Below are 13,342 nucleotides of genomic sequence, written 5' to 3'. Positions count from 1 at the left end.
TACTCCTACTTAATGGTGTCTTGCTTGCCTTTACATGTTTATACATAGTATACCAGAAGAAGTTGACTTGTAAAGGACATATAGTACTTGAGTAACTCTTGATGTTAAGGTGGGAAAATCACCATTAATTGACTGCTTTGATGTGCTGAATAATTCCCTTAATTACTTAAAGGAGACAAACCGTGGAGTAGAGAAGATACATGAAAAACACTAATTCTATTTGAAATGATAGTTTGAATCAGCTTAAGGAATTAAGCATCTCATTCTTTTGGCTCTTATTACCTACCAGGAATGTTGTACCTCATTTAAAGTGACAGGTTTTATGACCCTGTCACATGGTAAGAAGTAGATGGAACTGGAACAGAAAATGATGGTAGGGAAAGGGAGATAGGATAATTGAGGCGGTTTCGTAATGAACTAGGACCTGTGGTGGGTCAGTGTGGGCGAAGTCAGAAATGCATTGGACTGGGGGTTGGAAGCCTAGGTTTTAGGCATGGCCACTCCTAAGAAACCTTGTACCTTTAAGCTAGTCACTTCTGTGATGAGGGAATTAGATAAGATTGGTAGGTCTCAAACTTTAGCCTGTATTAGAATTACCTGGGGGGCTTGTTAAAACCCTATTGCAGGGCTTCACCAGCTGTTTATGATTCAGAAGTTTTGAGTGAGTGTTGAATTTGAATGTCTAAAATAGCTTCCTAGAGACTGGTCCAGGACTGCACTTTGAGAGCCAGTGGACTGGATTGTCTGTTTTGCCTCTTAGACTCTTAAGATTCTGAGTATTTGAGGCTTAATATAAAGCAGATTTTGTTTTGATGTAAAATAAATAGGGCTTCTCCCTATGGCTCAGCGGTAGAGAATCTGCCTGCCAATGCAGAACACTCAGGTTCAATACCTGGGTTGGGAAGATCCCCTGGAGAAGGAAATGGCAATCCACTTCAGTATTCTTGCCTGGAAAATCCCTTGGACAGAGAAGCCTGGCGGGCTATAGTTCATGGGGTCTCAAAAGAGTCAGACACGGTTTAGCAACTAAACAACAGCAACAAATATGGTCAGAAATTAGAACATGAGATAGTGAATACTGGAGATTGTCAAACAGAGTCATAAGTGCTCAGCATATTTTCTTATGACAAGCTGAAAGATCTCACATCTTTTTTAGAACATTTCATTCTTTTTTTCTCTTCCCTTTCATCAATTATCGTTTGGGGGTAAAAAATTATGGTACCATGCTTTAGGAACAGTATTTAGTTTATAAGCTTCTTTCTTTCTAAATGAAGGATGGCTTTTGTCACATCAAAGACATATAATGACGTATAATGTCCCTCAGTTTGTTCTGTTAAGTCAGTAGGTTGTGTCTGACCCTTTGTGATCCCATGGACTGTAGCCTGTCAGCTTCTTCTGTCCATGGGATTTCCCAGGCAAGAATTACTGGGGTGGGTTGCCATTTCCTTTTCCAGGGGCTCTTCCTGACCCAGGGATTGAACCCAAATCTTCTTCTTTGGCAGTGGATTCTTTACCACTTAGCCACCTGGGAAGCCCTCAGTTTGGGTTTATCTGCTATTTTCTCATGATCAGATTAAGATTTTGCATTTTGGGGAAGGATACCACAGAAGAGAAGGTGCCCTCCTCAGTGTTTCATATCAGAGTGTACATGATGTTGTTGATATTTTACTGGTGATGTTGACCTTCTTCATTTAGCTATAGTGGTGTCTGCCAGGATTTTCCCGTGTAAACTTAGTATTTTTCCCTTGGTAATTACTGAATGCTTTGAGGAAGATACTTTGAGACTATGTAAATATCTGGTTTCTGTCATCAAGCATATATTTATTTACTAAGACAGAATTCACATAACATATACTAAAGTATATAATTCAGTGTTTTTTGTATATATACATGAAGCTGTGTAGCCATCATCACTATCCATTTTCATAAATTTTTATCACTCCGAAAAGAAACTGCATACCTGTCAGTAGTGACTGTAAACCCTTACCCCCCTCTCTCTCAGCCTTGGAAAACCACTTATCTACTTTCTCTCTATATATATTTGCCTATTCTGGACATTTCATATAAGTAGAATTATACAATATATGGCTTTTTTGGTCTGGCTTCTTTCATTTAGCATGTTTTCAGGGTTCATTCATGTAGCATGTATCGGTACTTCATTTCCTTTCATGCTGCTGCTAAGTCACTTCAGTTGTGTCCGACTCTGTGCGACCCCATAGATGGCAGCCCACCAGGCTCCCCTGTCCCTGGGATTCTCTAGGCAAGAGTACTGGAGTGGGTTGCCATTTCCTTCTTCAATGCATGAAAGTGAAAAGTGAAAGTGAAGTAGCTCAGTCGTGTCTGACTCTTAGCGACCCCATGGACTGCAGCCTACCAGGTTCCTCCATCCATGGGATTTTCCAGGCAAGAGTACTGGAGTGGGGTGCCATTGCCTTCTCCATGGCTAAATACTATTCCATTGGATGGATATACCACATTTTGTTTATGCATTCATCAGTTGATGGACTTTTGAGTTGTTTTCACTTTTTTTTTTTTTTTTTGCTGTTAACAATAATGCTGCCATGAGCATTTACTTGTGAGATTTTATGTGATGTTTTCCATTCTCTTGGGTACATACACACCCCTTGGAGCGAAATAGGGTAACTGTGTTTAGCTTTTTGAGGCATTGTCAAATTGTTTTCCAAAGTGACTGCCCCATTTTTACATAACCAATAGCAATGTATATATATAAAAAAAAATCCAATCTCTGTATACCTTCAGCAATACTTATGTCTTCTGTAACATTTAAAATTTTTAATTGAAGTAAAATGCACAATGTAGAATTTACCTCTTTGCCATTTTTAAGTGTACAGTTCAGTAGTGTTATGTAAATGTTCATAGTTGTAAAGCCAGAACTCTTTTCATCTTGCAGAACTGAAACTATACTCATAAGGGTTTCCCAGGTGCCACTAGTGGTGAAGAACCTGCCTGCCAGTGCAGGAGACGTAAGAAACGCAGGTTTGATCCCTGGGTTGGGAAGATCCCCTGGAGAGAGCATGGCAGCCCATTCCAGCACTCTTGCCTGGGGAATCCCCAGGGACAGAGGAGCCTGGGTGGGCTACAGTCCACATGTCGCAAAGAGTCGGACACGACTGAAGCGACTTAGCACACGTGCCCACACCCAGTAAAAGACTCCTCATTCCCCACCTCTTCAGCCCCTAACCAGTCTTCTTTCTGTCTCTATGGATTTGACTACTATAGGTACCATATATAAGTGGAATCATACAGCGTTTGTCTTTTTGTGACCGTTAATTTCACTTAATGTAATGTCCTTAACTATTTTGGTTATAGCCTTACTAGGGGATGTGAAGTGGTAGCTCATTGTGGTTTTGATTTGCATTTTTCTAATGACTAATGATGTTGAACATCTTTACATGTGCATACTTGCAATTTGTACTTTGGAAAAATGTCTATTTAAGTCCTTTGTCGATTTAAAAAATTAGGTCATGTACATTTGAGTCAGTTCTAAAGAGGTGGATGAACCTAGAACCTGTTATAGAGTGAAGTAAGTCAGAAATACAAATATTGTATACTGACGCCTATATATGGAATCTAGCAAGATGGCACTGATGAATTTATTTTCAGGGCGGCAGTGGAGGAAGAGACAGAGAAAACAGACCTATGGATGTTGGGGGAGGGGAGGAGGGAGAAGGTGAGATGTATGGAAAGAGCAACATGGAAATTTACAATACCATACGTAAAAAAGATAGCCAATGGGAATTTGCTGTGTGACTCAGGAAAGGCAGACGGACTCTGTGACAGGCTGAAGGGTGGGATAGGAGGGAGGTGGGAGGGAGGTTCAAGAGGGAGGGGACGTGGATGTACCTATGGCTGATTATTGTTGATGTATGGTAGGAAACCACAAAATTCTGTAAAGCAATTATTCTTCAGTTAAAAAATTAAAAAAGATTTAAGTTGTCCTTTTTTTTTTTTTGTCTTTTTATTGTTGAATTGTAAGAGTTCTTTATATATTCTGGACACTGGATCTTTACTAGGTATATTATTTGCAAATATTTTCTCCCATTCTGGGACTTTGTTTTCCCTTTCTTGACAGTGTCCTTTGTACAAATGCTTTGAATTTTAATTTAAATTTTTAAAAAATTATTTTTATTTTTGGCTGCTCTATGCGTTTTTGGTCTTCGTTGCTGTGCGTGGGCTTTCTCTGGTTGTGGCAGATGGGAACTACTCTTTGTTGTGTGTGGGCTTCTCATTGTGGTTTCTCTTGTGAGGCGTCGGCTCTAGGCACACAGGCTTCCGTAGTTGTGTTGCATGGATCTGGTTGCTCCATGGCATGGGGGATCCTCTTGAACTAGGGATCGAACCCATGTCCCCTGTACTGGCAGACAGACTCCCAACCCCTGGACCACCAGGGAAGTCCTTAAATTTAATTGTTAGAAATGTTATCAGTAGTTTTAATCTGAGTCCAGTTTATTTTTTCTTTTGTTGCTGATGCTTTGATGTCATATCTAAGAAACCACTGCCAAATCCAGGTTGATGGAGATTTACACATATATTTTCTTCTGAGAGTTTTGTAGTTCTGGCTTTTAAATTTAAGTCTTTGATCCATTTTGAGTTAATTTTTATATATGACATGAGATAGGGATCCAAACTCATACTTTTGCATGTGGATATACATTTGTCCTAGAGCAATTTGTTGTCAAAACTCTTCTTTCCCATTGAATGGTCTGGACTTCCTTAATGAAAATAAATTCACCATAGGTGTATAGATTTATTTCTAGACTCAGATTTATTCAGTTGATCTATCTGCCCATCCAAACGCCAGTACCACACTCTTTTAAATACTGTTAATGTTCTTTAGTTGCTAAGTTGTGTCCGACTCTGCGACCCCATGAACTGCAGCACACCAGGCTTTTCTGTCCAACACTTTGTCCCAGAGTTTGCTCAGACTCATGTCTATTGAGTCAGTGATGCCATCCAACTTCTCATCCTCTGTCATCCCCTTCTCCTCTTGCCCTCAATCTTTCCCAGCATCAGGGTCTTTTCCAGTGAGTCAGCTCTTTGCATCAGGTGGCCAAAGTACTGTAGCTTTGTATTAAGTTTTGAAATCAGGAAGTGTGAGTCTTGTAACTTGATTCTTTTCAAGATGGTTTGGCTATTATGGGTTCCTTTCATTTACGTATGAATTTTAGGATCAGCTTATCTATATCTGCAAAAATGACATTTAAAATTTTGACAGAGATTGTACTGAATCTATAGATCAGTTTGGGGAATATTGCCATTTAAAAAATATTCAGTATTTCAGTCTATGAACTGTCTTTCAACTTATTTAGATTTTCTTTAATTTCTTTCAGTGTTTTATAATTTTATGTGCACAGGTCTTTCACTTCTTTGGTTAAATTTGTGTCAAAGTATATTCTTAAAAAAATTCTTTTTATATATATTTGTGGCTACACTGGGACTTTGTTGGCTATGTATAGTTGTGGTGTATGGGCTTCTCATTGCAGTGGCTTCCTTTGTTGTATCTTGAGGGCTTAGTTGCCCTGCAGCCTGTGGGATCTTCCTGGATGAGGGGTGGAACCCACGTCCATTTGGCAGGCAGACACCCAATCACTGGACCACCAGGGAAGTCCCCAAAATATATTATTCTTTTTGATACTATTATGGTATTTTTTTCTTAATTTCATTTTCTGATTGTTCCTTGCTAATGTACAGAAACACAACTTATTTTTGCATATTGATCTTGTATCTTACAACTTTGCTGAGATTATTTACTCTCATTTTTTTTTGTGTGGATTCTTTAAGATTTTCTACATATAAGATCATGTCATTGGCAGTAAAGATTGTTATATTTCTTCCTTTCCAATCTGGATGTCTTTTTATTTCCTTTTTTGCCTAATTGCCCTGGCTAGAACTTCCAGTACAGTGTTAAATAGAAGTGGTGAGAACAGACATATTTATCTTGTTCCTGAGTTTAGGGGAAAAGCTTTCAGTCTTTCACTGTTAAGTATGATGTTAGCTGAGAAACGTGTATTTCTTAAGATTTTTATTTCCAAGTGCTTAACAGATTCATAGGAATTTGCAAAAATAGTAGAGTGGTCTCATTTACCCTTCACGCAGTTTTTCCCCAATGAGTACATCTTATTTTATTTTTTATCAATTAATTAACTTTTTTGGCTGTGCTACACAGCTTGTCTCATCTTAGTTCCCTGGCCATGAATTGAACCAGTGCAGTGACAGTGCAGAGTCCTAACCACTAGGCAGCCAGGAAATTTCCCCCAGGGAGCACGTCCTAAATAACTACGTTGCAGTATCAAAACCAGGAAATCCATATTGGTACTAGGTGTGTGTCCCGTTCTATATCATTTTATCACATGTGTAGATGCATGTAACCACCACAGTCGTGATACAGAGCTGTTCCATCTCTGCAAAGATCTCCTTTAGACTACCCCATTATAGTTAAGCCCATGGCCCTCCTTCCTACCAGCCTTAACCCCTGGCAACCATTGATTTGTTTTCCATTTCTACACTTTTATCATTTGGATAACATTATATATGTGTTCATACAGCTGGTAAATTTTTGGCATCAGCACATTTTTAATTCAAGTTATTTTTCTTCTTTTGTTTTCTAAAGGTAGCATTTTCCCTCTTATTTTATATATGCAGTAACTGCTCAAGTGTCTCTGAAGATAAAACATTAATGGGATTAAAAACATTTCTGTTTGCTATAATATATTTACTTTGAGAGTCCGCTTTGATATTCTTTGCTTGGTCTTTGATGTTGCAAGTTCTGGAGGGACAGGTAATGGGTGAGAATAGTTGGAATGATGCATACCTCGAAAAAAGTCTGATTTTTCTTAATAAATTTTCTTATTTTTTCCTGTGGTAATTAGAATCATTTAAATTTTGTTCCTTTGATCTCCAAATGCAGCATTTTAAGATAGATTCTTAGGAAGTCCCTGCTGATGATGGTGGTAATGTTTTCCTCTGAGAGGCATGACAAAATAACCATTCACCTTTGCTGTCACTATTATCTGTGTGAGAAGAATCTTCATTTTGGTCAAATTGATACATGTACATACCTGTTTAAGTCATAGTAAGTCATAATTCTATGTGTGTGTATATATTTGTTGTTGTTCAGTTGTTCGTGTCCGACTCTTTGCAACCCCATGAACTGCAGCATGCTAGGATTCTCTGTCCTTAACTGTCTCCTGAAGTTTGCTCAGACTCATGTCCGTTGAGTCAGTGATGTGCTATTTAACCATCTCATTCTCTGCTGCCTTCTTCTCCTGCCTTCAGTCATTCCCAGAATCAGGGTCTTTTCCAGTGAGTCAGCTCTTTGCATCAGGTGGCCAAAGTATTGGAGCTTCAGCATCAGTCCTTCCAGTGAATATTCAGAGTTGATATCCTTTAGGATGGACTGGATTGATCTCCTTGCAGTCCAAAGGACTCTCAAGAGTCTTCTCCAGCACCGCAGTTTGAAAGCATTAGTTTTCAGTGCTCAGCCTTCTTTATGGTCCTACTCTTACATCTGTACATGACTACTGGAAAAACCGTAGCTTTTACTATATAGACCTTTGTCGGCAAAGTAATGTCTCTGCTTTTTAATACGATGTCTAGGTTTGTCATAGCTTTTCTTCCAAGGAGCAAGCGTCTTTTAATTTCATGGTTATAGTCACCATCCATAGTGATTTTACAGACCAAGAAAATAAAATCTGTCACTGTTTCCACTTTTTTCACCATCTGTTTGCCATGAAGTGATGGGACTGGATGCCATGATCTTAGTTTCACACAAAGGTAATTCCATATGTGGTGGTTGTTTAGCTGCGGTCCAGCTCTTTGTGACCCCATGGACTGTAGCCTGCCAGGCTCCTCTGTCCATGGGATTTTTTCAGGTAAGGATACTGGAGTGGGTTGCCTTTTCCTTCTCCAGGTCATCTTCCCAGCCCAAGGATTGAACCTGGGTCTCTTGCATCTGCTGCGTTGGCAGGTGGATTTTTCACCACTCGCACCACCTGGGCAGCCCGACAGATTGTTTGCCTGTCTGAAAAAGTCTTTATGCTTTACATTTGATTGTTGGCATTATTGGATTTAGAATTTTAAGTTGAAAATAATTTTTCCTTAACATTTTTAACATATTCTTCCTTTGTCTTCTAGCTTCCTGGATATTGTGACGTTATCATTCTTGGTTCTTTGTGGTCTGTTTTTCCCTCTGCAAACTTTTGGGATCTTCTCTTTATTTCACTCATCTTCAGGTATTGACAAATTTTGTGATGATATGCCTGGGCTTGAGTCTTGTTTTCATTCATTGTGTTGTATACACGTTGGGCCCTTTTAATCTGGAAACTCATTTCTTCAGTTTTGAGAAGCTTTCTTGTGTTATTTCTCTAATGATTTTCTCTCCTCCATTTTCTCTGCTCCTTCCCCCCGCACAGTAACTATTTTAGTTGGATATTGGACCTCTAAGATTCTCTAGTTGAAAACTGTCTTTTCTGCTCATGTGATTCTTTTTTTTATTGAATTTCTTTAATCATCTCAGTGACTTTTAAAATTTCTGGTTTTGAGTTCTTTCTTGTTTTGCTTAATAAAAAGGTCACTTTGTGAAACAATACAGTTAAGGGCCTGTAGAAAGTAATGTGCTATTGGGCTATCCTACTTGACTTCTGATATCAGATCGCTTGTTATTTAATTGGGAAGCAGTGCATATATCCTGCAATTATCCCAAACCCAAACTCTTTGTATCAGTATCCAGTGCAGCAAAGTTTATGTGCTCTTCGGTAAGATAACATAAAATAACCATAGTAGGTGCAGTTTGAAGGAACATATACAGGTGGAGAATACAACAACTAGTTTTGTGAGGTATTTCTGCTGTGGATTATGTAAATAACAGAATCTTTTTGGTGTGATTTTATAGGATGATTTTTCAGAACTGTCACCATACGAAAGGAAGAGACTGAAGAACATATCAGAAAATGCAAACTTTTTTGCTTCTCTTCAGTTGTCTGAGGTTTGTTTGAAGTTCTAATCTAAACTGAGATACTATTTCTCTTGCTATTAGGTCAATAAAATACTCATAGTATCAGGTTTCATAGTGTCAAATGAGGGTGGGTAAAATTAGCAAGATTTACACTTAATACAGTTTACTGTATTTTATTGATTCCAAGACTTTTTTTTTTAACTGTTGTATTAAAGCTGTAATTGGAAGCTTCCCCTTACTCCTTTCTATCCCTGGTCAGGGAGCTGAGACCCCACACTCCTTTTTTTTTAATTAAATTTATTTATTTATTTATTTTTAATTTTTTACTTTACAATTCTGTATTGGTTTTGGCATAGATTGACATGAATCCACCACAGGTGTACATGCGTTCCCAAACATGAACCCCCCTCCCACCCCCCTCCCCACAACATCTCTCTGGGTCATCCCCGCGCGTCAGCCCCAAGCGTGTCATATCCTGCATCAGACATAGACTGGCATTTCGATTCTTACATGATATTATACATGTTTCAATGCCATTCTCCCAAATCATCACACCCTCTCCCTCTCCCTCTGAGTCCAAAAGTCCGCTATACACATCTGTGTCTTTTTTGCTGTCCCACACTCCTTGAGGCATGGCCAAAATTGCAAAAAAGAATAGAGAATATGGTTAGTATTGGAAGCTTTAAGGGTTAATGGCCATAAGTATGCTAATGTTTTCTAATCATTATTACTAAAGGTATAATTTACATTGAAGGTCTTCACACTGCAGTCAAGCTTCTGTGTGTGTGCGAAGAGCTGTTCAGGAGGGTGTGTGATGTTTCCCCCCAAAATACATTAAACCCTTGGCTTTATTAAATAGTTTCTGGGCATACCAGATTCCTAAATATGCAGTGTGTATTTGCATCTTGAGGAGGGAGGGTGAGTTAATATAAGGCACTAAATTGCTGAGTCACTCACTAACAGTTGAAAATTCATCAGAAATGGAGACAAAAATATCTCTGATTTTGACTTTAGTTAACAGAAATTACTGTTGATTTATGGAAGTATAACCTGTAACTTTTCTGGAAAACACCCACAAAGGGTTGCCTGAAGTAGAAGTTAAACTTGGAAATTTGTAATAGTATATTTAATAAATGTTTACTTATGTAAACTTGTTAGTAGCCTGATCCCAGGAATCAGAATGTCAGTACTTTAGATAGTATTATATACTTCTCTTTATTATTGATAATGTATTTGTCTCATGTCTACTGCCAAGAGCAGTTGTCACGTCTCAAGGTTCTTTACTTCCTGTATAGATCTTGGCTTAGTGTACATATAGTAGCAGATACTCAAATGTTTTAGAAGGTAAGCTATGTAGTTACAGTATTATTTTTTTTATAAGATAGTATTTTTACATGTATTATGTTTTGTGTATTTTACAGTCAGCTGCAAGGCTCCGTGAAATGATAAAGAAGAGACAGCCTCCTGAATCCAAAAGGTAAAAGATTGGGTTTACATTTCCTATACCATGATATATTGCTGAGTTGTTTTATAATTTGAAAAAATGGTTCTACATAGTATAATAAATAGCAGATCAGAAACAGTAATTTGGTTTAATTGTTTATATCTCTGAGGGAATACTACCTTTTAATAACTCTAAAGTTCTCATCTTCATCAAAGGATTGTAGAGGAAATAAAATCTTGAGGACTGAATTTTATTTATATTTATTATGCTGCTAATGGAGGGAAATCTTTTTTAAAAGATATTTATACTATGTTTTGGTTGTACTGGGTCTTCATTGCCACGTGGGCTTTCTCTAATTGTGGCAAGCGCGGGTTGTTCCCTAGGTGTGCAGTGCATGAGGTTTTCATTGCAGTGGTAGGCACACAGGCTTCAGTAGTTGTGCACACGGGCTTTGGTTACTCCATGGCACGTGGAATCTTCTTGGACCAGGGATCGAACCCATGTCCCCTGCATTGGCAGGTGGATTCTTATCCACCAGGGAACTCTGAGAGAAATCTTTTTTTACCACTAAATTGTTCTTATTTTTCCCTAAAAAAACTGTTTTTAAAGATTCCTCTACTTTATTTTTTTGTTTTTTCTTTCCCATTCCTAGAATATAGGAAGGAAATGAACATTTGTTGCACATCTGTGAAATACCATGCATGCATGCTAAGTCGCTTCAGTCGTGCCCAAGTCTTTGCGGCCCTAGGGACACAGGCTTTGCTGTCTGTGAGAGTCTCCAGGCAAGAATACTGAAGTGGGTTGCCATTTCCTTCTCTGAAATACAATGCAGTGACCTAAAAATTTTTTAGGTCCTATATTATCTATAGGACCTAACATCCTATATTATCTCATTTAATTCTGGCAAAAATTTTGTGAGATATAAAACAGACTCAAAGAGGTAAAGTAATTTGCTCAAGGTCAGAGTAGCTCTTAAAGACTTCCCCAGCAGTCCAGTGGTTAAGAACTCCCCATTTGCAATGCGGGGGGTGCTGGTTCGATCCCTGATTGGGGAACTAATAGCCCACATCCCATGTGGCATGGCCAAAAAAAAAAAAAGGTTGAAAAAAAAAAAAATCAGCTTTTAAGTGGAAGCTTCAGGATTTGACTTCCAGGGTGCCTTAGGTTCTATTCTCTGCATTTTAATAATACTTATGTATAAATGAAGAAACTGAAAATCTTGGCATCATTAAATCATTGTTTTAGTACTAGATGCTAATGTAACATCATTTAATTGATTTGATTCTGGTATAGGTCAGCTAGCTTGAGAAAACCTGAAACTTTAATTATGACCAGGTATTTGCAAGTGTGAAAAATTGTTACAAGAGGAACAAACAAGTGTTTGACACTGGAAGATAACAGCAGCTGTGCTGTTGTCAGTTGATCATTAGCTTTATATTTGCATACATCTATATATTTTTGGCTGCTGCTCAGTGTGGCATGTGGGATCTGACTTCCCTTTGTATATTATTTTATTAGCAAAGATTAGTGATTTTTTTTTTTCCTAAATTGCCTAAGTCACAAAGTTCCAGTACTTAATAGTTGTGTAAAGATTAGTATCCAGTAGCTAGAGCAGCAGTTATATAGAAAAAATAGCATAACTTTTGAAATTTGGCAAACTTGATTTCAAGTTTCAATTTAGCAACTTATAACTGTGGTATTAACTTTGGACAATTTATATAATCTTTCTTTCCTTATCTGTAAAGTTGACGTTTCTCTTACCTTGGGCGTGGGGTATCTCTTCACGGCTGCTCCAGCAAAGCACAGCCACTGCTCCCTTCCTGACCTTCAACGTGGGATAGCTCCTCGGGTTGCTCCTCCCGGCCACAGCCCCTGGCCTCAGGCGCCGCCCCTGGCCTCCAGCTTCGGAGTGGCTCCTCCCGGCCGCCGCCCCTGGCCTTGGGCGCAGGGTGGCTCTTCAGGGCCACCACACCTGGCCTTCGGCAGGAGGTGGCTTCTCCCGGCTGCCCCTGACCTCGGACGCGGGGTAGCTCCTCTTGGCCGCCTCCCCTGGCCTCAGACACAGGGTAGCTCCTCTTGGCCGCCGCCCCTGACCTCGGACGTGGGGTGTCTCCTCCCAGCTGCCACTGACCTCGGATGTGGGGTAGCTCCTCTCGGCCGCTGCCCCTGGGCCTTGGATGTGGGGTAGCTCCATAAAGGACAGAAATGGTCTGGACCTAACAGAAGGCAGAAGATATTAAGAAGAGGTGGCAAGAATACACAGAAGAACTGTAGAAAAAAGATCTTCATGACCTAGATAATAATGATGATGTGATCACTAATCTAGAGCCAGACATTGGAATGTGAAGTCAAGTGGGCCTTGGAAAGCATCCCTATGAACAAAGCTAGTGGATGTGATGGAATTCCAGTTGAGCTGTTTCAAATCCTGAAAGATGATGCTGTGAAAGTGCTGCACTCAATATGCCAGCAAATTTGGAAAACTCAGCAGTGGCCACAGGACTGGAAAAGGTCAGTTTTCATTGCAATCCCAAAGAAAGGCAATGCCAAAGAATGCTCAAACTACCGCACAATTGCACTCATCTCACACGCTAGTAAAGTAATGCTCAAAACTCTCCAAGCCAGGCTTCAGCAATATGTGAACCATGAACTTCAGATGTTCAAGCTGGTTTTAGAAAAAGCAGAGGAACCAGAGATCAAATTGCCAACCTGTATGCAGGTTAGGAAGCAACAGCTAGAACTGGACATGGAACAACAGACTGGTTCCAAATAGGAAAAGGAGTACGTCAAGGCTGTATATTGTCACCCTGCTTATTTAACTTATATGCAGAGTACCTCATGAGAAACGCTGGACTGGAAGAAACACAAGCTGGAATCAAGATTGCCGGGAGAAATACCAATAACCTCAGATATGCAGATAACACCAC

At 39.3% G+C, this 13,342-nt stretch overlaps 1 protein-coding gene across 2 annotated transcripts in view; it reads left to right on the top strand.

Annotated features, from left to right (window-relative positions):
* WDR76 (WD repeat domain 76) overlaps positions 1–13,342 on the top strand; it is a 50,850-nt gene that overhangs the window by 3,700 nt on the left and 33,808 nt on the right. For both annotated transcript variants that reach the window (XM_040256646.1, XM_040256645.1), the window contains 2 exons: positions 8,912–9,004; positions 10,396–10,451. In XM_040256646.1, coding sequence (XP_040112580.1) covers positions 8,912–9,004; positions 10,396–10,451 — 149 coding nt within the window. The remainder of the gene's footprint in view (positions 1–8,911; positions 9,005–10,395; positions 10,452–13,342) is intronic.

This window comes from Oryx dammah, unplaced genomic scaffold (assembly GCF_014754425.2).
Source record: "Oryx dammah isolate SB20612 unplaced genomic scaffold, SCBI_Odam_1.1 HiC_scaffold_16, whole genome shotgun sequence".
In the NCBI taxonomy this organism is placed as follows: Eukaryota; Metazoa; Chordata; class Mammalia; order Artiodactyla; family Bovidae; genus Oryx; species Oryx dammah.
The sequence above is the reverse complement of the archived record's forward strand: the minus strand, read 5'-3'. Positions and strand labels throughout refer to the sequence as shown.